Source organism: Podarcis muralis, chromosome 3 (assembly GCF_964188315.1).
Source record: "Podarcis muralis chromosome 3, rPodMur119.hap1.1, whole genome shotgun sequence".
Lineage (NCBI taxonomy): Eukaryota > Metazoa > Chordata > Lepidosauria > Squamata > Lacertidae > Podarcis > Podarcis muralis.
Window position 1 is genome coordinate 43,237,875 of NC_135657.1, and position 23,590 is coordinate 43,261,464.

At 41.9% G+C, this 23,590-nt stretch overlaps 1 protein-coding gene across 5 annotated transcripts; it reads right to left on the reverse strand.

Annotated features, from left to right (window-relative positions):
• Positions 1 to 5,247: 5,247 nt before the first annotated feature.
• On the reverse strand, positions 5,248 to 14,106 carry ZBTB18 (zinc finger and BTB domain containing 18). 5 transcript variants are annotated; one of them, XM_077925732.1, is made up of 4 exons: positions 12,902 to 13,373; positions 10,578 to 10,661; positions 8,098 to 8,785; positions 7,849 to 7,985 (listed from the first exon to the last, which is right to left on the reverse strand). In XM_077925732.1, exons 2-4 carry the CDS (start codon positions 10,588 to 10,590, stop codon positions 7,979 to 7,981), a joined length of 708 nt encoding a protein of 235 aa, XP_077781858.1. In that variant the 5' UTR covers positions 10,591 to 10,661; positions 12,902 to 13,373; the 3' UTR covers positions 7,849 to 7,978. The 5 variants fall into 5 exon arrangements, with proteins under 5 accessions (XP_028579966.1, XP_028579965.1, XP_028579968.1 ...); XM_028724133.2 differs by having other exon boundaries at positions 5,248 to 8,785; positions 10,578 to 10,634; positions 12,902 to 13,371; XM_028724132.2 differs by having other exon boundaries at positions 5,248 to 8,785; positions 12,902 to 13,371.
• Between the last annotated feature and the right edge of the window lie 9,484 nt (positions 14,107 to 23,590).

Sequence of the window (23,590 nt, forward strand, 5' to 3'; positions counted from 1 at the left end):
ACTACATAGGAACGCTGTACAGAAGAAAAGGAATCTTGTCTGAGATGGTGACAAATGGATAAGGCACTGTCTCATGATACTGCTTTAGGATTTGGGCTCAGGTCAGGTGCTTTACTGGGCTGATGAAAGCCTGCCCAAGGCAATGGAGTGGGCAGATAAGAGAGCATTTCTAACAGGGATGCTATCGAGATATCACTTAACCCAAAACAATATTTTGCTTTTCAAGTAAAAAAAAAATGGACAGGGAGATTTGGTGCAAAGGAATGCCAGGTGGGATAAGGGTTCAGCACCCTTCCCCACCACACATTGACTCCTCTAATGGGGACATCTCAAGAAGCGCCTTTAGGCTACTTTCACCTGTTTGCAAATAATGTGGCTTGGTCTTCGACCATTTCTCCACCTAGGACATTGGCTTATGGAGTCTCTTAGTCTTCATGCTTCAACTTCTCTTATTTTAGAAGGGAATTATCTCCATTTCTAATTTGACTGCTTTCTAACTTCAGAACTCAAACATACAGGAATAAATATTCAAGCAGATTTCTCTTAATAACCCAAACCCATTCTTGAGAGCAAATTGTGAGGGGAAAGGTATATGTTCTCTATCCCACAGAACTAGCCGGCTTCAGACACAGGGGTCCTCACAGGTATGTTTTATTTCTTTGTAGTTACTAAAAATCATGTGAGGGGGCTGAGAACGTATAGATTATGTTAAGAGGGCAAGGAACTAGGAGACTTGTTCATTCATTTGAAAGAGTTGTTATAAAGGCAGCTCCTTTATTTCTGCTTTGAACTTCATCCCAGCTTCATCATTACAGAATGCTTTAAACAGCTGACGCTGTCACGTTCCAGTCACTTTTACTAAGCAGTTTTGTGATAGTACAATACTTTGCTTGGGAGGAAATTCCTGCACTGTTGAAGTTATCTATTGTCACTTAAATGCATTCCCATAAATATTCTACTTTAAATTATTCATGTCAAAGAAATACTTATGAGCAGTGCTTTTTTTCTAAAAAAATATGTATGTTTAGGTGTAGTCTTATTTTCCTACTCATACTGAGGCCAAAATGTACCCCTGCGTCCCCCCAGAAAAAAAGCACTGCTTATGAGGGAAATATAGAATTTATGCAAAGTATTAATTATATGCTATGCATTTTAAAGGGGCATTATTAAAATTATTAATTTACCTTGAATTTACATTATACTTTAGAGAGGTTACTTCATCAAGTATTGGGAGCGGTAAGTGATCACAAACTTTGCTTTCTTTCTTTTTTAAGAGCACAAAGCAACAGCAAACGCCATAGATAAAGCAGGCAGTTTATCCATTTGAAAATGTGATTATTTTGTCAGGGGGAGGGACCCTAGAAATGTCTTCTCACTTTTGCTACTGAGAAGTGACAGTTGCGACACTTAAATCGGCAGTACAAAACACCCTCCAGCCACATTTTTCATTTTTAGCAACAAGATGTATATTAGCCCAATATTTATTAGTAACACTGCAATAAAAACATTAAAAGGCAAGTATAGTTATTTAACAAGTTTATTTCTGCTATTAAGTACTTTGTATTCTGTTCTGGCTAAGTCACCTCCATTCTGCATGTTAACTATTTACAGTGCAATAGACTTTCCCTTCATGTACTGCTCATCAATATGGAATTAAGACGGACAGGATATGCTATGTCTAATCCATTTATCAACTTAGAGAAAAGTAAATCACACAATTACTCATCACGTCTCATACTCAAATCCCATTGAAATTAATGGAAGCTGAACAAGAGCAGCTCATGTTCTTTTTCTTGAGTAGCATCCATTCCATTCAATGGAGCTTACAGAAGATACCTAATGGATTGCTCCCTTTGTCTACACGTTCAGTGGCAATGTGTATTCAATGCTTCAAAAATGTCTTTCCAATACATTCATGTAAGCAATTTGGCTCTGTAAATGTAATATCCATCCAGAAACATTTTTTTAAAACCCAAACCCATTTTTTTTAAAAAAATAAAATAATACAACATTTCATGCTCGGCTACAAAAAGCAGGGAGCAAGGAAATTTAAAATGAATAAAAATGGTAAAATGTGCTTTTAGTAGGTGCAAGCGCTTCATTTTTAACATTAATTTCCCAGTTTCTAGGTAACTTTTGTCCCAATTCGAAGATGGGTTTCATGCGCTAATCTGTAAAGATTAAGATGACCCATATAAACTAGCAGAACAGGAGAGAGAAAACACATTTTACTGGATACGCACCCCTCTTGCTTGAGACAGCATTTAGAAGATCAATTACAAACAGTAACTACAAATGACATTTAACTCATGACTACTTTCACTCTAAAGCAGGTACAGATTGCAGCTTAAAGTGAGGTGAAAACAGCATTTAACAGGATAGTTAAAATTGGTAAAAAGCAATGCTTTTGCCCCCTAAATATTGGCAAAAATGCACAATCTGTCATCAGTAAGAGCTGCTAACAGGTTTAGTTGGATTTTATTACACTAGAATGAGCTTATTGCTCTAGGCTTTAACCATGAAGCATTCTTTTTGGATTTGCTGTTGTAATGTAGTGACAGAGGATAATACAATCCTAACTTTTCGCTAAAGAGTTGTGGGTGGGTGGGGGTTCTAAAGGCCGTTCTGGTTAGGGATAAAAATTGTAATATCAGTGCGCTAAATCATCCAAATGCGTTCAACACAAATATCAACTGAGTGCAGCCGACAAAATTAACAATTTTACAAAAATTTACAAAATTGAGGAACAGACAACTCAATTTTTCTTATCCTAAACTGAACCCTCTTATTCTCCACATCTTCAATTATTATAGAAGTATTTTTATACCATCCATCCTTGAACTCTTTAAATAAAGACAAGTTATCATAGCTGGATCAGCGGTTTAACCATATTCTATGCTTATCGAGATAACTCATGCGTGCTTTAATGTTGAAAATACATGCATAGTTCTAAATTCTCATTTGAATTTAATGTGCTCACTTTAAATTTGAACTGGAAGAACTATAGTTGTTAAGCAAAATTTTCTATCAACCAAGTATTTGCATTGTACATAAAGAAGCATTCAAATTATGTGAAATTTATTCCAAACAGGATTTTGTACCAATTAGAAAGAAAGGATTTGTTCCCAGGTCTGAGGCAACTGAAAAGCAGCAAAATGCCCATGATCATGTTCAAAGGCGCATAACTTTGGATATGACACTACATTTCTCAAACATTGCTTTTGCAGCAAAGCAAATATTTTAATTCAGCAGGAAAAGTGAACCTCAGCATACTTCCTGAACAGGTGAACAAATGCAGCTGCTAGTAAGAAAAGCAAACAGCAAAGTAAATAGCAGGTTTTATTTTCAACTGTATAATAGTTTTATTTTGAACACTATATTATCTTGCATCATTGCATTGCAGGGTCTTTTAAAAAAAGAAAAATCTTGCCTTTCTCCTCCCCTGTGCTGTGAATGAGCATATACACACTTGTGACATTCCATAATAAAGTGTGAAATACTGCATTTTAACAATTATTAGCAAAAGTTATGTCCTTGTTGCTCGGTAAGTTGTGTGATGCACACAAGAACAAGTCTCCAGCTTTTAACTGCAGTCTTTTAACTGCTGCAAGACCAATCAAATTCACAGAGTTCCGTTCCAAGTGTAATAATCCTTGTGATGTTTAGGATTACAGCATTGTACAATTCTGAGTCATTTTCTATCACTGCTTCACTCTCCTTAAAAAAAAACCCTTTTCCAGCTGACCTACAAATGCCAGCTCTGCTGACAAGGGTGATAGAAAAGCTTTGTTCCTGTTTATACCCAGGTGTTTTACTACCATTCCACACCCCAGGAGGATTGTGCCACACAATGTTATTACAAGCTAGAGCGTCACAAACACTTAAGATAGTGGCATAGCCCATGGAAGGACCGTTTCATTTTCATATGGAAAAACGAACGACTTGGAAATTAAAACAGCTTATCTGTGGCAATAATAAACACTCTTCGCATATACAGAAGTGAGCCTGAGCATTTGCTTATACCTGTTCGGTTCGTTTCCCAAACACACCTTTAAATGAAGCATTGCGGAACTTTATTTTAATCACAACTTCCAACTTCTTCCAGACTTCCAAGAGCTTTGGGTGGAAGAAGAGGCTAGTTTGAAGAAATTGACACTATGTCCACAAGTGGATGCTAAATTCCTTCATAGAGACGCTTAGTTATCTCAGATTTCCTCTACGTTATTTGAAAATTCTCATCTCGGAGAAACAAGCCTCTTTAGACTTTGCATCTTATACTTAGAGTTGCAATCTGAATTTTACTGTCCATAAGTGATCTTACAGTTCACAAAAATGAAGTCTAAACCAAGTGTTGTTATAGACTTCTAGGAGAAAACAGCATTTTTTTAATAAGTGCAAGATTTAAATAAATTCATGTAACAAAATTTCTTTTTTTAAAGTTCTAAATGTATGTTGAGGTTACATACAACAATTGTTTGAAAAACTGGGATGAAGTGCACTAAGTACTGTGAAAATTGTACCTAACTAAATGGCAATACAGTATAGCTTTCCTTTAATACATAATACTCTCAATATTTTTTGTGCGCCATAGTATATGCTTCAAAAGTAGCTAGATCCTGATTAGGATCATAACCCCAGCTTCTTCTATAATGAGGAGACATCTTTTCACCACACAATTAGTAAAGGAGTTCCATTTCAATGGTTTGCCTAGACATTTTTAGGAAATCTTGTCTACCAAAATATGATAAATTCACTGATGAATTTGAGAGACAGGCTCTTTATTCTTACATAATGAAAAGTGGTTAGGGCAAATTCAGGTAACTTGAATGCAAACTATTTGGGACAGCCACTGTTTCGGTTTTGTGGGTTCCAGCTGTTAACTAATAATTTCATCAAATTGTTACTTTTTCTCTCTTACCCATCCCAATTCACACTGTCCACATATGTAACATAAATAAGTTTTGACAGATTTTAGAGTTTAACACCTTGGTAAACTTAGAACAGTCTTACTTATTGAATAGCAAAGTAACTATTCTTTCTCATTGTAGAACAGAGAATTTTTTTTAACGCTGCGTTTTAAAATGTTACATTTGCCTGTCATAAATCATTTTTGTTACAGATTGTGAAATAGTCTTACTTTTTAAAATCAAAGTCACCAAGAGGAATCTGGACAAAAGGTGACATATATAGTACATTATAGAAAATTGTCTAGAGTTTAAGTGTTTAAAAAGGGGCGAAGACAACTAATTGATTTCTCAGTATGTATAATTTATTGCAGTTAGCACACAGTTTAAAAATTCACCAACACACCAATAGTACAAAACTAAACAGCATTATAAGTTATTCCCCCTCCCCCTCAGGAAAATAAAACATACTATGATTGTCAAAGCTAGATGTCAGTCTAATTTTTAGAACCAAAGAAGAATGTGAAACTAAAAGCCAACCCCCCTCCCCCCGAAAAAACAATCACTCACGTCCACAAAAAAATTCCAAAAGTAGTCCATTTTTCTCAGACACTGATTGTCTTTTCTAAATTAATAAAAAGAATGTATTTTTAAAACCTAGACTATTCAAGTAACTAAAAATAATGCTCCAAGGCCATTTTCACAGCTTTTTTTTTTTGTTTTAAATGCCATTACAGCCAAATTAACATACATTTGACCAAAATATTTCCAAAACAGTCCAGCAATACACAATGGAGTTTTCCATTCAGTTTTTCTTAAGCACAAAAATAGGCTATGTTTACAGTAGTTAAGGCGATCAAATTCTAAACAAAAGCAGAAAGAAGAAAAAACAATTTTCCATGCTACTCCCATAGACCTTATTTGTAAGTGCAAGACAGGAAAACAAACACTGTGCAAAATGCTTTTGCCCCGTGTGTTGATCATTAAAACCACACGTCAGGCTGCAGACTTTGCTGCTTGGATACACAGTTCACAAACCCTCCCCCAACTTTTCTCCTGCCGTTCCCCCACCCCACCCTATTCCACCCCATGTCAATCAAGGTTTTCTAGTCCTTTCAGCCTGGGGCTTTTTCACTCCATAGAATCTTTTCAAGGGGCGAAAAATGAATGACCTATTGTTAATTTGTGCAGCAGGAATTCTAAAAATGCTCATATGGGTAATGTATGCATCTAAAGTTAGAGCTGGCATGAGTTTTGTGCAATCAGATTTTTTGATAAATGTACACTGCACATGCAAATCTCTAAGCCTGTTTGTAAACATTACTATCTTCCTTTACATAGCTAAAATCAACATGTAGCTTTTGTTCAACTTAAAGACAGTGGGCAATTAATTTAAATTATATAAAATAAAAAACAGTGCATTTATGTTCTTCATTAACACCAATTTTTCCAGTGGTGTTTTTTTTCCCTACAAAAAATTAAATAAGTTTTAAAACTCACTCATTAAAGTTATACAATGCAAACAAAGACAAAAATATACTGAAACGCATGCATTTCCGTAGCGTTAATATTTACTTTTCAAGACTCAACTGAGAGCATTAATACAACTTGTCAATTTCCTTGACACCCCCCAGCCCATTTAATCAATTACAGTATACAACAGTAATTCACATTTTTAAATGCACAGTTCGCAACTGCTGAAGCTGCAACGTCCTTTTTTATCCCAAGCAAACCTTCACACAGTCCCAGCAATTCCAGTGTATTTTCAAAAATCTGGTGGTTTTTGTTTTTTAATTGGGAACTGTTGTAATCCACAAATTACAATATCTCAACCGCTTGTTTAAAAATAGATACTCCAGCATTTCGGAAATTTATCGTTTGGGTCTAAAAGCATTCAGGTTTCCCACAGCTAGAAAAGATGCATGCAGTTTTTTTAAAAAATTTAAACAAATTGATAAAACACTGGAGGGGATTTCTGTTCGCTTTTTGTTTTAAATGGAGTTTGAAATGATGCAGTGTTGCATGGAAGGTTAAATAGAACCTAAAAAATCACATTATTTTCATTTGCAGTTTTGTTTAAAAGAAGTATTTGATGGGGAAACATTTATGAAGTCTATTAGTCTCATTTCTATAGTTCATATTATCAGAGCACTAAGTAATGAAATGTTCATGCCGCCTTAAAGTGCATAAAACAAGCTAATGGCCAAACTTTCAGTTCAAGGAAACAAGACTGCTTTTAGACTGTACCACAACTATATAGATTTATATATATATATATTAATTATATATATAAAAATTCTATTTCCAAAGTTCTTGCGAGCTATCTTCTAATGTCCAGTCTCTGACAGTAGGTAAGCTCAGTGCTTCACTTTTGACAGACAATGAGTTCACCAACTCACAGTGAAACTTGCGAATATGTCTGTAAAGGTCTCCGGACTGTGTGAACCTGCGTTCACACCACTTGCATGCGTGTGGCTTCTCCCGTGTGTGAACTACAGCATGGCGGCTCAGATTGTGGGAGTACTGGAAGCTCTTTCCACACTGGGTGCAAGTGTACGGCTTTTCGCCGGAATGAGTCCTCTCATGACGTTTCAAGGTGTACATGCAAGAAAAAGTCTTACCACACAAGGAGCAGGTCGGGACATTGACATCAGTGGCAGGCTTGCTGCGGATCCCGTCCTGCTCTCGAAAGTGCGTACTTAAGTGAATCTGCAGAATGTGGGGACTGGGAAAGACCTTGTTGCAGAGGGGACACATGAAAATTTGGCCTGCAGGGTTAAGTATGTTGGAGACATAAGGGAGCAGACTGCTGTCCATATTCCCTTCCACCTGAACTCTCTCATTCTCTGGAGTTATCATTTCATCATCACTTGCTTTGTCCTCTCTATCTAGCTCTCTCAGAACAGAATCTTCCCTCATAGGAGCCAGGTGGGCTGGCTCATACGGTACCCTGTTATTAGTGCTCACACTTTCTTTCACAGTGCTATGTTCCATGTCATAGTCATTAGTGCCAACATCACTCTCATCACAGGAAGCCTCTTTCTCCACCTTCACCTGCACCAGGTTGTTTCTCATCATGTCCTGCGAAGAGAAATAAGAACTGTTCAAATTCTCAACTCCGGAAAGGTTGGACTTGACAGACAAGTCCAGGACACAGTCAACATCTGCCGAATCCCTCATGGAGGTGACAGACCTCTGGGACAAAGACTCTGTTGAGCTGCAGGGGCTGGCTACTGTTTTTCCAGCTGCTGTTGCGTGTGTCTCTGCCTCTCCGCCACTCTGGGGAATGCCTGCCGAGTCCGAGGGCAATCTCATCCACATGTTCCCAGGCTCGACCGCCAAGTCTCTTTTGCTAGGCAGGATGCTCAATTTCTCATCTTCTCCTTCATCTTCATCACTGGGTATATCTCCTGCCATGTGGCTGCTGCCATCAGAGAGGCTCTCCACTTTGTCGGAACAACTCGAGGCATCTTCTTCCTTTTTCGTACTGTCTGCCTCCGTGGTGGCTTTTTCTTTTAGCTTCTTTTTGCAGACTTTGACAATGTCATACATGTGGAGATAACTGGCAGCTGCTAGCACATCTTCAACGGGCAAGTCTTTGAACTGGAGTTTCCCTTCATACATGAATTCAAGCAAGAGAGCGAAAGCTGGGGCTGTAACAATGTCGCTGTTCAGATGAACAATGTCTCTTTTGTCCAGCTGGTCCTTGTAAAATAGGTGGAAATACATGCTGCACGAAGCCAGTACAGCTCTGTGTGCTCGGAATTGGGCATCTCCTACCAGAACAGTGCAGTCACAAAGAAAACCCTGATGTCTCTGCTCACTCAGACACTGTAGTAAATGCCTACTATGGTCAGGAAACTCCATGCTGTCTTCATAACCTAGGAGGAAAAAAGACTTAGTTAAGCATTGGAAGTAATCAGTTATGTGCCCACCCATTTACAATTTCTGCAAGATATGAAGTTATTAACGAGCCGTATTTCCAACAGCATGCAACAAATCACATGGATAAATTAGTCAACTTTTCATAGCTTCTTTCTGTTCAACTATCTTCTTTCTCCATCTTCCAGAGATATATTAGCAGCTTATTTTACAATCAGATGGGGGGGGGGGAATCAAGTATTAAGCTTGATGAAGTTAAATGTTACAACAAATCTTACAATGTGAGGGCAGAAGCAAAAACTTGAAATGTGGCATGCATAATTCTACACCGAAGGGATAGAAGATAATATTTAACTGATCAAGATGACAATGGCTGCTCTTCTAAATTGCTTTGGCAGAGATAAAATTTTGGCCTCATCTGGGAATGCTAGTCTTTTCAGTATTCTGTCTCTCCCTCTCTCTTGAAAAGCAACCCTAATTCATAGGCAAAAACTTCAAAAGAGCACACTAAAATGTAAACAAGTGAAAGTTATACAGAAGAGGTTGCCCCTCTATTAATCTCATTTCTGGAGAATACTTTGACCAATATGCTATAATAAGAAAAATGTTTCAAAAAAAGATTGAATAATTTTGCTTTCCCTCTCTTTCAAGCATTATTCTGGTAGTTTTGTCTGTATGATTCCTCTTTAGAAGAGAAGATTTTTGAAACAAGCACTGGAAGTTTCTACTTTAAGGCTTTAAGTATTTTCCTCATTTCTGTGACTTGCAATCCAAGTTTTGCTAAAGCAGTTATATACAGTAGCTGCATCTTTGGGCAAAGAGATATATTCTTAAAAGTTATAATCCTGTCCCAAGTATATTCTATAAAATACTACTGCTGGAATAAAGCAAGAAGATTTACAATACAATCACTTTAAGTGCCCCACAGCCAACATCCATCCTAATCCTTAAGAGGGCTAAAAATAAAGATTGGAGGGCAGCTCACAAGGTAGCTGTGATCAAATTAGGAGGCTGAAAGGACAGAGAGGGACGAAGAAGGAAGCTTATAAACATCTGATCCAGCTGACTGTGGCCATATGGCAGCTGCTGCCCAGATAAAGAGATTAAGAATAGAGGAGTGCGATTACAGCTGTCTGGCCAATTCAGGCAGCTCAAATCTACAAGTTCTAAATTAGTCGTGAACACAAAAACCTCCCCTCAAACAATTATTGTTGTATTGAAATGAACTTCCTTAATATATACCCAAGGAAGGAAGAAAAAGAAGAGACTAGCAAAGTTATTCTCCGGGGAAGGAGGGGGGTTCTAAAGTTTAACCCACAAATGATTTCCAATTTTTTTCAGAAAGAGTAAGGCTGTGGATTTCTGGAGTTCTCAGCGGCTTTAAGAATAAAGTTGAATAGTGAAAATCACCACACACAAGGAATTCATATGTACTTTGGTTTCTATCTTGCATGTTATTTCAAACCCTTCTTTTTTATCCTTAAGTAGCAGCGGCATCAGAATATTTAATTACTGTATCCCCTGCAGTATGAATTGCTGTCTTACTGACCGAGAAAATAAAAATAGGGGAACTACATCATTTAAGAGTTACTTTTGATACAACTGCACAAGAACAAACAGGTCAATACATATTCCAAGCTTAATTACAATACAAACTCTTATCCCCTTTTCACTGAATTGTACTTGTTCTTCCTAAACCTCATTAAACAAGTAATGGGATTCTTATTCTGAAATTAGATAAGCAAACACCAAGAGAGAAATACACTGTAGCTAGCCTACTGCTGTTCCTACCTTTAGCACACATAAACCTGATTAAGTCCTTTTGTCCGAGTCTTGCTGGCTCCAGGTCTGTTAGATCGGTGGAAAAAAAGCAGACTAAGAGAGAGACAGATGCAAAGTGGAGATGATGTTAGAGAGGAATGAGATACCTTCCCTACACACAGATCTGCAAACACACTCACTCTCTGTCTGTGTGTTAGAATAAAAGGCTGAGGGATGGCAGGCTGTCAGCTGCTCTGACATCATGTTCAGATGGAAATGCTACCTCCAGCTGTGCTCCTTTTAATGCCATATGCTACTCCTCTACACTCCTGCCACCAGCTTTTTCTTAGGAGAACTTTTCTTGTCTGTTAGTATAAACAAAATACTTCAAAGTCTCTTTTTTCAAAACTTTCTAACACAGAAAAGTAGGGGAAAAAACCCTTAAACATATGGGGCTCCACTGCATATACAGTATAGCAACCCTTCTGTCACAACTTTGCAGAGTCTTTCATACACTGAGAACTTACTCAAGCCATACCAAACCATTTTAACTGAAGCCAGAGGTTCGTTTTAGCAGATGACTTTCCTCCAACTGGTTTAACTCAATGAACCCCTTCTTTGTACATCGAGGGGGTTCTTTGTTTTATTTTTTTTAAAGACTGTACAAATACCATACTCTGTCAGAGTATTTTACTCGCGTAAAAAACAGAGTGCTTAGGAATTTGTATATAGTAATGAAACCCAATGTTCTTTCAGAACACTTAATATAAAATAAATAGGGAGTCCAAATTCAAGTTGTACTGCATTTTGCTCTTGAAAGAACAAGACATAGAAAAATAAGAACACTTCTCCTTTTAATACTTTGTCCTCTGCACTGCAAAATATGGCATTTTTGCTCAAATGAGGGTTGTCAAATATTGGTGTGAAATATTGAATAATGTGTTGATTTTAATGAATGGGGGCAGCAGTACTACCACCTACACTAAAACATGTAACTTTTTTTACTGAGCATGGGAAAAATTGTTTTGATCTCTTCTTACTTGACAGGATAGTATCATGTATAAAGGAGCAATAAACTAAAATGAAATGAGCTGTTCAACAAAGCAGAATGAACAACACAGCAGAATGAGTCTCCCTGACTGACTTTCCCAGGCCATCAACTAACTTTACGCTCAATGAACTAACTTCTCCGCACCATTTATTCATAACTATGCACACCTATAGCAGTAGCCATCATCTAATCCAAGCCCTGCCCTAGTTGCCACCATTCTTATCAGAATACCAAAAATTAGAAAAAGGAACTGGGTGAATATGGGGCAGATTTAACACCCACACCCACACTTTCACTCTTCATGGAGAAACAAAGTTGGCGATTAAACCAACTATAACTTAATCCAGCCCTCTGACACTCTGTAAAGAGTGCAGAGAAACCAAAAAGCAAAGCAAATGCACAGAAGGGGGAGGTGGGGGAGGAAAAGAAGCACCAACAGGACAGAAGAAAGCAGACAAATGCAAGAACAGACCAGATCACAGTAACCAGAGCAACAACAAAAGAAAAGTAGCTAGAAGAACTGAGCACAAGAGTCCTGGAGGGAGCAGAGCTCTCTCCTCAGCCACCCCGCCTTGTCTCCACAGCTGCATTGCTCCCAGATCACCTACCCCCCCCCTTGACCTCCTGAGCTGCAAAACAAAACACATACACACTGCCTCTGCCACACACAAAAGACTTCGTCTCTGTTCCCCCCATCTGTTCCTTAGCTCAGCCCAGGCCCCCCCTCCCCGTCCCCCTGCAAAACCTCCTCACTCTCCCACCCTGCATGGGAAGCTGCGAACTCTTGCTCAGGGGCGGGACCTGCTTTGCCCCACATCTCCAGTCCACACGTAGCTGCCCCTGGTGCTGTACAAGCCGCCCCAAGAAACACACCTGCTCCCACCCCCCACCCCCACCCTTACCATTCAGGAATGTTCACTTTCCACCCTGACCCACTGACCCACACGCCACGCCTCATCTGCTCCTAACCCCAACCAACTCCCCACACCCCCACAAGACCCTCGGGAGATTTCCCCTCGCCGACCCCATCGCAGAGCCCACCCCCCAGCTCACTTTAACCAGTTCACCAGTTGCCTCCGCGCCAGTCAAACCCTCCGAGGGCCCTCCCGTTGCCCCCCACAACTTCCTACCCCGCACGCTTTAAGTTTCCTTAACCGCCCCGGAGCCTCTCAGCTGCCCCACAACTCCCTCCCCCCGCGACAACAACCTGCTGCTCGCCTCCCCTTCTCCCCGGCAAGGGGTGGCTTCAGCCCAGCCCCCCTCCGCCCGCCCAGTCCCATCGGGGGGTCACGGTCGGACTCACACTCTGGAGCGGCCCCCAAGTCTCCCTGAGCCGCCGCCGCCGCTGCTTCCTCTTCCTCCTCCTCCTCCTCTTCTTCCTCCTCCGGCCGCCGTTGCCCCCCTCCGCCGCTCCGGGCTCCCCGCGCCCCCCGCCGGCGTCCCGCCCGCTCCCCGCCTCCGAGGCAGCGAGAGAGTGAGGGGCCGCCCCGCGGGGCAGCGAGAGCGGGGCGGGGGAGGAAGAAGGCGGGGGGGGGAAGGTGGGAGCGAAGCGGCCCCCGCGCTGCCTCAGCGGCTCCCCATGGCAGCAGCGGCAGCAGCAGCGCCCCGGAGGATCCCGGGCCGGCAGAGCGGGAAGGAGGAGGGAGGGGCGGGGAGCCCGGCGCACGCAGCGCAAGAGCACGCACGGCGGCGGCGGCGGCACAGACGGGCCCGGGCTGCGGCAGCCAGATGTTTCCTCGGCTCCCCTCCTTCCTTCCTTCCTTCCTTCCTTTGCCCGAACCAGTTCCCCTGACTGACAGCGCAGCCGGCCCACGGCGCAGCTTCGTCCAATCGGAGCGCGAGGGCGCCGCTAATCGACAGCCCCGGCCCGCCCAATGGCCGGCCAAGGAAGCTGAGGAAACTCGGGGCTGCGGCTAATCGGAGCGCTGCGGGGCGGGGCTCCGGCGCCACCAGGCTGGGCAGGGAAGGTGCTGGGAAAGGGGCGGGCACTCGCGGTCCCGGGTCAGTCCGCGCGCGCCCTGCTGCTGCTGCTGCTCTGCGGTCTCGGGAGGGAGCAGAGAGAGATCCAAGCAGCTGTGCGGGTGCTCCTCTTCCCCCCCCCCCGCTCAACCCCACACTCTCTGGGCGCAAAGCATGGTGGGGAATAATGGCCCTCGGTCTCGGGTGGGATAGGCAGGGGGAGGCGAGGCCTGCCTGAAGGGTTGCCCGGGACCAGAGACCTGCTGCGGATGCGGCCCTCCCGCCCTGCGGCTCTGCGCTGGATGCGCGTCCAGTCATTTCCGCAGGAGCTGAGGGGAAACTTCTCGCAGCAAGTTCCTCTGCTGCCTTGAGTGGCTCTCAGCAGCGGTTCCTCGTCTGTTTTTAACTTCTGCTTACCTTTTAATGGCTCCCAACTCCCTGCTGCTCGCTATGTTTGCAGGAGGGCGGCGTGGAGAACTTTCTGGGGGCGTCCTTTCTTATTCTGAAAAGGACCAGGATCTTCTCCGGCTGCCCCTTCTGCGCGCACAACCTGCGCGGGAGAAGCTCCTTTTCCGTAGGCTTTTCGTAGTCACTTCCTTTCGTCTTTTCCTTGGGAGGCCGAAGTTGCACAGGTGCAGTTTTCTCCGCGGAGAAGGGAGAGCTGGCCTTTGCTAGGGATCTTAAAGGGGCAAGATCTATTTTCTCTTACCATGAAGCCTTCGTTTCAAAACGTCTGCTAAAAGAATTCGCAACCTGGCCACACATGCACTCCAGATGGGATTGTGGGGATGGGCTTCCTGATCAAAAGGCACGGTTTCCTCCCAGTTGTAGTTCTCCTTTTAGAAACTATGCACAGAGTATGAAAATAGGAAACCATGACTGCTTCTTGGTGAGCTACTAGATCACCAACTTCAGTTAAAAAAAGGACAACATGCTGGGCTCCTTGGGGAGGAAGGGCAAGATATAAATTCAGTAAATAATAAAATAGCATTGCACCTTTGCCCCAAGGTCAGTCAGGACTGTTAGGTTCTAAAAGTAATACTTTGCTGTATGTCCTTACAACAGTTTACCCAACTTGGGCTTGTTTTCCTTCTGTCATAGTATACATTGGTTTATATTAAAACTCAAATGAGAGAGAAAAACCACCACAGAGCAGTATTTTCTTTGAAAAATAGTGTTATGTAGTTGAGCTTTCCTTTTCCCCTCTAAATGGTTTGTTTAATGTACAGTATACAGAACTGGAGAGTTACTTTATGTTCTTCCATAGTTCAAAGGATGTCTGTTTCCAGGCTCCCCTGCAGTCAACAGCAGTCTCTTTAGTCTTAAGAATATTAATACTCTTTTTCTATCACTAGGTGTCACTACTGTGTTGTGTGCTATATCTTCACAGATGTTGAAGCAAACAGCACTAAACCAACACCAAGTGACCGAAAACAAGCATTACAACACAATTTTACCATAGGAGAGCAAACCAAGCCAAATGGGGAGAAGTACCTACATTTTAAGTCATGAGAGTGTGGGAGTTTGAAATAGTAATCTGAATCTTACAACATAAAATAATCACAAGGAGGGATCATAAATATTGATTTGAAAAAGACTCTAGGTAGCTATGGCTACATTAGAAAACAAATAAAACCCAAAACACTATCGATGATCATAATGAGAGTTTAGAACCAGTGACCTAGGAACAGCACGCTACTCTTGGAGACAAAATGGCTCATCCTGACTTCCTTTTGTGCCAGGTTTCTTGGTACAGGTCCATTCCTTAAAGCTCCTTGTCTGAGTACCCCACCCCCTGTTGCTTTCCCTGCAAAAACCTAATCTCTACCAGTAAATCAAAGCAAAGATCAGGTTTTCCGGGGAAAGGTGGTGGTGGGGAAAGTGCTTGGATGTGGTGCTTGAAAGCATGAGCCTGTGCCTCAAAAGTGTGGGGCAAATGGTAAGTGTGAATAAGCCCTAAGTGGGGAGAGGCTGGTGTACTAAGTAACTGCATCAAGAACTCATCATATGTCCTAGATTGCCCCCCCCCCCAAAAAAAACCACACACACACACAAACACACACACACCTCAGTGTGCTCCAGTTGTTTTGGTCTACTACTGGTTGGGGCTAATTGCAGTTATAGACCAAAAAACTGGAGGATGACTGGTTGGGTCAGGCAGGTCTGCAGTAGAGGTCTGCACATTAGTGCCAATGGGGACCAAACTCAGTCTGCCTCCACCTGTGTGCCTTCTTTCTTGTAACCAAGCCAGTTAGTTGCAACCTATCTTAGTTGCAGTCAATCTAAGGCGTGCCACTTCTGGCCAGCTTCCTCCTTCTTAGTCTCAGTGTTGTCCTAATAGAATTGAGCAGGGAAAGTGACAGGGACAATACTAGAATTAAGTTGGTTCTGCTGGCTATTGGCTCTGGCTCCACTTACTGTTGTTCTCCCCACCTTCCACCCTGCCAGTTCCCATAGGCACCTGCCGCCATTGTTGCCTAGATCGTCTGACATTACCAGAGTGGCATTGAAAGAGCATATGCTGCAGTAACATGCACATTGGTAAGGTAACAAATTATACAACATTCATTTGAACCGCTTATGTCAGTACTTGTTATTTTTTACTACTTAAAAAACTTTTGTATGTTGGTGTAGCAAAAATGTTATTTGATTCTCTGTACAATGTGTGAAATACACAAAATTTACTATTGTCAAACTCCATAAACTGAATAAATTTGTCAATCATTACTTCTTATATCTTCCTTTAGTTAGTGCATAATTAGGTGTCAGCTCAGTAAACATGAATACATACATAAATTTACTCAAGTAGGCAATTTTTTGAAACCTTGAAATTAACACTTGTTTGTAAGATGGTGGCTGTAGATGGTAAACTTGGAGCAAGAAGTGAGGGTTTTAAAAATTTTATTACAAATGACAGAATTGAAGGTTTATGAAATATATAATGTAGAAAATCCGATGAAACAAACTCTAGCTTCTTTGATTTAGACTTTACCAGAAAAAAAGCTTATGCCATAATAAATGTGCTAGCTTTTAAGGTGTCATAAGACTCTGGTTTTGCTACAAAATTTTTAACACATCTACCACTCTGGGAATTATTTTAAGAATACAAATTGAATTACTGCAGATATTAAAATAGCAACTTTGATTTTTTTGTGTTTGCAAATTACTGTGAGAAGAATATTGAGAGACAGGCAAGTGCGACTCTTTGGATTGTCCAAAGCTAGCAGCTATCCCTTTCTTAGGATCATAGCTCAATAAAATTCTCCACTTTTTGTATATATTTATTCATATGCCAGGGGAGCTTCCTTCTCCTTTCCTTTTTGTTTTCCTAGCTATGATGTTTACGGAGGGAGGATAATTTTTTCTTAACTATAAAATGCTCACTGGTCTAGATGCTATAGCAGCATACTGGTAAAATATGAAATTATTATTACTTTTCATTACATTTATATACAACCTTTACCTTCCAAGGATTTCAAAGTGGTGTACTTGGTTCTCCTCCCCATTTCCTCCTCACAACAACTCTGTGATGTAGGTTAGGCCAGTGTTTCCCAACCTTTTTTGGGCAAAGGCACACTTGTTTCATGAAAAAAATCTCGAGGCACACCACCATTACAGCCCCGTGACGTCAGCGCGCAGCGTCACGCCGGGAGGGACGCACGAAAGTGTAAGTTTCAATTTTTCCCCCTCCCCCTTGCCTGCCTTCTGTGCCAACCGCCAAAAAGCCAAGAAAAAAGCCAAGACTTTAGGGCAGCAGGTCGACACGGAAGAAGCTCCTACCTAAGGACAGGTGCGACGGCCGTATCCTCTTCTGCCACACTTGGTAGCCCTGCCTCACGGTCGTGACTCCCACCCTGATTTCTCCCCGCAGGTCGAGCGGCACAGGCAGCCCAATGTGTCCAGCCCAGACACAAGCCCCACTTCCCCACTCTAGATCCTGAATGCGACCAAGTGCTCTGGACTCCCAAGCAGGGTGGGAAAGAGGACTCGCATCTGGTAGCCTCCGGGCTCCTCGCCTGCTCGAGGGATGGCATTGCAGGCAAGCTGCCGGCCGTTGCCATCGCCGCCCCCTCATGCGAGTGGACCTGCCCGGAGTGGTGGGCCGGGGGAGGCTCGCTCTCTGTGGGGATGTGGCCCGCACGCGCGGCCCCGCTTCCTCCTGCCCAGGGCTGAGCTCCTTACCCGCGATCTCGGTCTCGCGCACGCGGATCCCACTTATTCTGAAGCTCGCGCCACTAGCCGGGGCTCTCACACCGTGCCAGGGCGAGGCGGCGCGGCCCACTGACGTCATCGCGGCTCGCCGCCGCCCTCGACTTCCCTGTTCCCTCCCCTCCCTCGGGTCGCCATGGTTACCGAGGACTGCAAGCTGCTCGGGCGAGCGTGGGGCATTAAGTGGGAGAAGGAAAATTAAAATTAAAACTCACCTGACGGCCGCCTCTCCGGATATCTTTCGAATTTTTTAATTTTTCCCGCGGCACACCAGGCAACTAGTGTGCCGCGGAACACCGGTTGGGAAACACTGGGTTAGGCTAAGAGATGGTGACTGGCCCAAGGTCACCCAGTGAGCTTTATGGCTGAGTGGAGATTTGAACCCTGATCTCCTAAGTCCTAGTCCAACACTCTAACCATTGTGCCACATTGTGAACACAGTGGTACCTTGGGTTAAGAACTTAATTCGTACTGGAGGTCCGTTCTTAACCTGAAACTGTTCTTAACCTGAGGTACCACTTTAGCTAATGGGGCCTCCCGCTGTCGCCGCGCAATTTCTGTTCTCATCCTGAGGTAAAGTTCTTAACCCGAGGTACTATTTCTGGGTTAGCGGAGTCTGTAACCTGAAGCATCTGTAACCTGAAGCGTCTGTAACCCAAGGTACCACTTTACAGAGATCATTCCCCTCCTCCCCTCCTCCCCTAGCCCACTCAGGAGCAACAAAACATGATCTGATCACTGGTTTAATGTTAACATCTGAACTGGGGGCTGTGTAAGTCACAACCCTCCATTTGAACATACAGTGGTGCCCCGCAAGACGAAATTAATTCGTTCCGCAATTTTTGCTGTCTAGCGAATTTTTCTTCTTGCGAAGCACGGTTTAAACGGTTTAACAAACTCGCGAGACGTTTTCGTCTTGCGAAGCAAGCCCATAGGGGAATTCGTCTTGCGAGGCAAATCGCGAATGAAAAAACCTTTCGTCTAGCGAGTTTTTTGTCTTGCGAGGCATTCGTCTTGCGGGGCACCACTGTAGTGCTAAGGCTCTGTACATGACAAACTTTTAAAGCACATTCCTTCCCCGAAAGAATCCTGGGAACTGCAGTTTGTTAAGGGTGCTAAGACCGGTTTGGAGACCTCTCACTGAGTTGCAATTACCAGCTCTGTGAGAGGTCACATAACCACTCTCAACACCCTTAACAAACTACAGTTCCCAGCATGCTTTGGGGGGAGCCATGGGCTATAAAAGTGCATTAAATGTATTTTGTGCCTGCAGCATAAGCCATGGATGGTGCGGTTTGTTGCTGCTGCTTCCATTAGGGGATGATTTTGAATTCTTTGTTCCCACCAGCTTCATTGTGAAAGTCTTTAAGAAACTTTCTAATTGAAAAGAAGTGTAGATGTTAGGTTAGAAGAGAAATTAAAATGCAACTGAAGTTCCTTCAATGGAAATTTCAAAATCTTACTACACATCTTGAGATGTTATTACAGTATTTGTTTCATTATAGTGAGTTCTGAAAAAGAAGTGGAATTTTTGCCTTTGGGAATTATACATTATGAATGAAAGTTTGTAAATTTGCTGATATGGTAGGCTTGCTTAAACAAATAGGTACAGCTCCAAAAAGCATACGGTGAAGATGTCTACCTGATGTCAATAGACTGGGAGTTCCAAAGTGAGTGCTGCCACATTAAATATATAAAATATATAAAATATATAAATATATATTTCAAATATATAAAAGGATGTCACATAGAGGAGGGAGAAAGGTTGTTTTCTGCTGCTCCAGAGAAGCGGACACGGAGCAATGGATCCAAACTACAAGAAAGAAGATTCCACCTAAACATTAGGAAGAACTTCCTGACAGTAAGAGCTGTTCGACAGTGGAATTTGCTGCCAAGGAGTGTGGTGGAGTCTCCGTCTTTGGAGGTCTTTAAGCAGAGGCTTGACAACTATATGTCAGGAGTGCTCTGATGGTGTTTCCTGCTTGGCAGGGGGTTGGACTCGATGGCCCTTGTGGTCTCTTCCAACTCTATGATTCTATGATTCTATAAAAGAGTGACTTTTTACAAATGTGGAACAAGTATTGGAGTAGTCAAGTGGGCATATATGGACAAAGGAGATTTCGTAGGTCTTGCAACTGGGTGTAATGCAATTCAGATTTAAGCTGGATTGATGGGATGGTGGTTTAAATTGCAACACACGGGAAGAACGGAACCAGTCCCATGCCATCACCAGGTAAAAAAATTAAAAAGTGCTCTTGGAAGGAAACATTGGTGGTGGAATCAGTGAGACTTTTATGCTCCTTGCCTGCATATGTTACCATTTAAATTGCACTCTCTCACACGCACACACCATCATTTTATAGGGATCTGGTGGCAAACCAAATTCTGCATGAGTCTGCTGCTGTCATATCGTCTCTGGCCCTAAGACTCTGTGAGAGAAAAATTAAATACAAACAGGAGCTGTTTAGCTGGAGTGCATTTTTTTCCTGTACAACATCTGGCAATACATCTGGCCTCTACATACATTTATAAAACACCTTTCATGTCAGGCATCCCTAGGTAATACACAAAACAAGCAAAATTTTAAGTGATGAGTTTTCATGAGCCAGAGAGAACAGGAATGTTTCTCATTGACTAAAACAATTTAATCCCGTTCATCCCCTTCTCCCCCTAAACAAAAAAACAAAAAGTCTCGTGGGAGGACATATTACAGTGAATCTAGAAAAAAACTCTTCCACCTTTAAATGTGCCAGCTTCAGTTTATAACCCCCGAGCAACACTAACCCTGATGCTTGATGCCTCATGCTCAGTGCTGTGCTTCTACAGGACAAATACACACAGTTGTGTTTGGGCCCATTGAAAGCGAAAGCTTCTAACTTCCTAGAACATACCTGAACAATGGCTCTGTGCTAAGATCTTTCAATTTAGTGATACCGTAAATATATTTCCTTAACATTATTTTCTCAGTTGATAAGCCCAGGCATTTGATGGTTGAGGACTTTTCTTATTTGCTGGATTATTATTATTATTATTATTATAATTATTATTATTATTATTATTATTATTTTAGTGATGGGTCATACTGATGTTTTATTTATTTTTTTGGCTATTCAATCAGTAGAAAGGTAGGACGTTGCACTGGGTTTGGATAGAATCCAACCTGAACTGGTCAGTTCTCTGATCCTTGCACGCTGTGCCCCCAAATCCTCTATTTCGCCTCCCTTATGCCATTGTAGTTATACTAGCGTAGGATTTACACTGATTTAAGATTATGATAGCATAACGACATCACTATGTTGTCATAATCTGGTAGTTACAGAAGGATGGGGATTTGGTTGCAATCCTATCCTCACCCATCTGGTGCAGCCCGAGAGTAGGATTGCCCTGTGAATTTGGTCCGTTTTACTGATCTGCTGCATTATTATTAATTTAAGTCTATTTTTAAAAATCTGTCCAATTCCAAAGTCCCCGAAACTGCCTAATGCTTATTCTGCATTTCACTTCCTGTTATAGCTGATTACAGAGACAGAAGCTGTCTTCTTCCAATCAGTCTGTCTGTGTTGCTCAGTTCATTCACCAACTCATCTAATTGCATGATGCCATATGTTATTATCTTATGGTAAAAGGTATGGGGAAGGAGAGGGCATGCACAAATATGCACAAAAGTGCCAGAACTTGACAGTGCAGCTACCGCTAAGGGGGAAAAAACGCATGCAGTCGAATAATCTTGTCTGAATTCTTCAGGGAACAGCTAACTATAATTTGAAAGTGGCCAAATTGCAGGAAGACAAGGACAACAGCAAAAAGAAAAAAGAAACAGAAGGTATCCAAGGGAACCGAATCCTAGATAAAACCAATTTAATTTAATGGAAGTTGTCGGCAAGGTGTGTAAAGACAGGTAGTGTCATCTGTTCAGACTAGGCATCGTTTGCTAAGAAGAGAAGATGCAAGTTTAGAAGAACAGTGATTAATCTGAGAACTTGCTCCATTCTGTATAATGCTTCCTGCCAGTGTGTGCAGCAAGGGCATCAGTTTGCCCTTCTGTTGTTAACTAGGAAGCTTTTCTATTCTCTCTCTTCCTTCCAGTGACCAACAAAACAAGACATAGCTCTCCCAACAGGAAGAAACTGAGCCTATTTATTGCATCAGCTGCAACCAGGAGTGAGGGCCACATGTTGTATATTGGGGGTTTCAAACTCCCAAGCTTCAAAGGTTGCTCAACCTGGTGCTTTCCAGATGTTGCTGGACTACAACTCCCATCATCCCTTACCATTGGCTATGCAGGGGCTGATGTGAATTGAAGTCCAACAACAACTGAAAGGCATCAGATTGTGGGATACAAAATATAGTGAAAGAACTCTAAGCATGTGGTTTGAGCTTGTAGCGAGCAAGCTCAGGTACATCCTGTCTTGGTGAGTTCACATGCTGAAAGAGAGAATGAAGAAAGGAGGAAACATAACTTCCTTCCAGGTGAGGGGCATGACCTAGCTGAGTCTAGGAATACAATTCTGTGGTCTTAACCCCTTCATGCATGAACTAGCCCTAAGCTTGCTAGTTACGTTTGACTGTAATTCCCCACAGTTCTCACTAGAGAAGCTATCTCTTCAGGTGACAATATACTTAGAATTGGATCCAGAACTTTTGCTTCTACCTCTCAAGCAATTAAACTTGTCCAAGCTTTCTAAAGTCAATTGGATTTGTATGGCTAGATCAGTACGTGAATCAGAGTCTCCAACTTAGTTGTTGGGGAAACACTTTGGAATGGCACAAAACAATTTATCCAGAAACTGTGAAAGCATAAAAGATTATATCTTCATTTGCATGGTTTGCTGGCTTTTATGTGACAGATCCAATAACAACAGGCTACACTAAGCTCATAAAACAAAGTGAAACTAGCAGCTCCTTTTTTATATGGCACAAGGCAATAGCTACAGCTGATGGCCTTTCATAATTCATCTTCAACCTGGATGCCTGTATTATTGCTTAAATGAGCATTAAACTGTGAGGTCCATAAGGAGGCTTCTAGTGTATTTTCAGGCACCTGAATCAGATACTTTTCTTTTTGCAGCAATACTGAGAAGTGTTTGTTTACTGTACACTGGTAACTGCATTCAGGCTCTTTTATGAGGTACAATTCACCTAGGCCATTCATATCCCATACTATGTTTCTCTCAGCTCTTGGACAGTCTCTCCTTCCATGCCATGTCTTCCACCTATCAATCCTAGTCCTAAAAGAAAACATATGCAACACATTTAAAAGAACCAAAATATAGTTATAACTCCTGTATTAAACATATTTCTGTGCTCCTTCCTCATGGTTAATACTGTATCAACAGCTAATTGATGTATTAGGCTTTTGCTTTGTTTTTAAATGGGGCACTATCCCACAAGAAGTATTAAAAATATACTTGTTGTATAAATTTGGGCTGCAAGTCTAATATATGTCTCTCTATTTTAGGTGGATATAGATTTATTATGTCAATATATTTTTAAAATGAATATTTGGAGTTGTTTTATTTTTTGTGTGAAAAGGAGTCATGACTGTTGCCGGCTCTCTCCTTCTTAGTAAGAAATGGTGTCCATTTGTGTCTTTGGGACACAAAAGGGAATTGTAAAACAAATCCCATTTTAACAGATTCCCATAATGAAGGCTACCAGTGTTTCAAGAAACTGATTCAATAAAATCAGTTAATTTACTGAAATACCTTTGTGCTGTGGTTGCTGTTTGTGTATTCCAGTGTTTTGTTTGGATCCAGCTATTTTCAGTGTACATTTTTGGTGGGTTCTTAAATATTCTTGTTTGGATAAAGCCCAGGTTTTCACC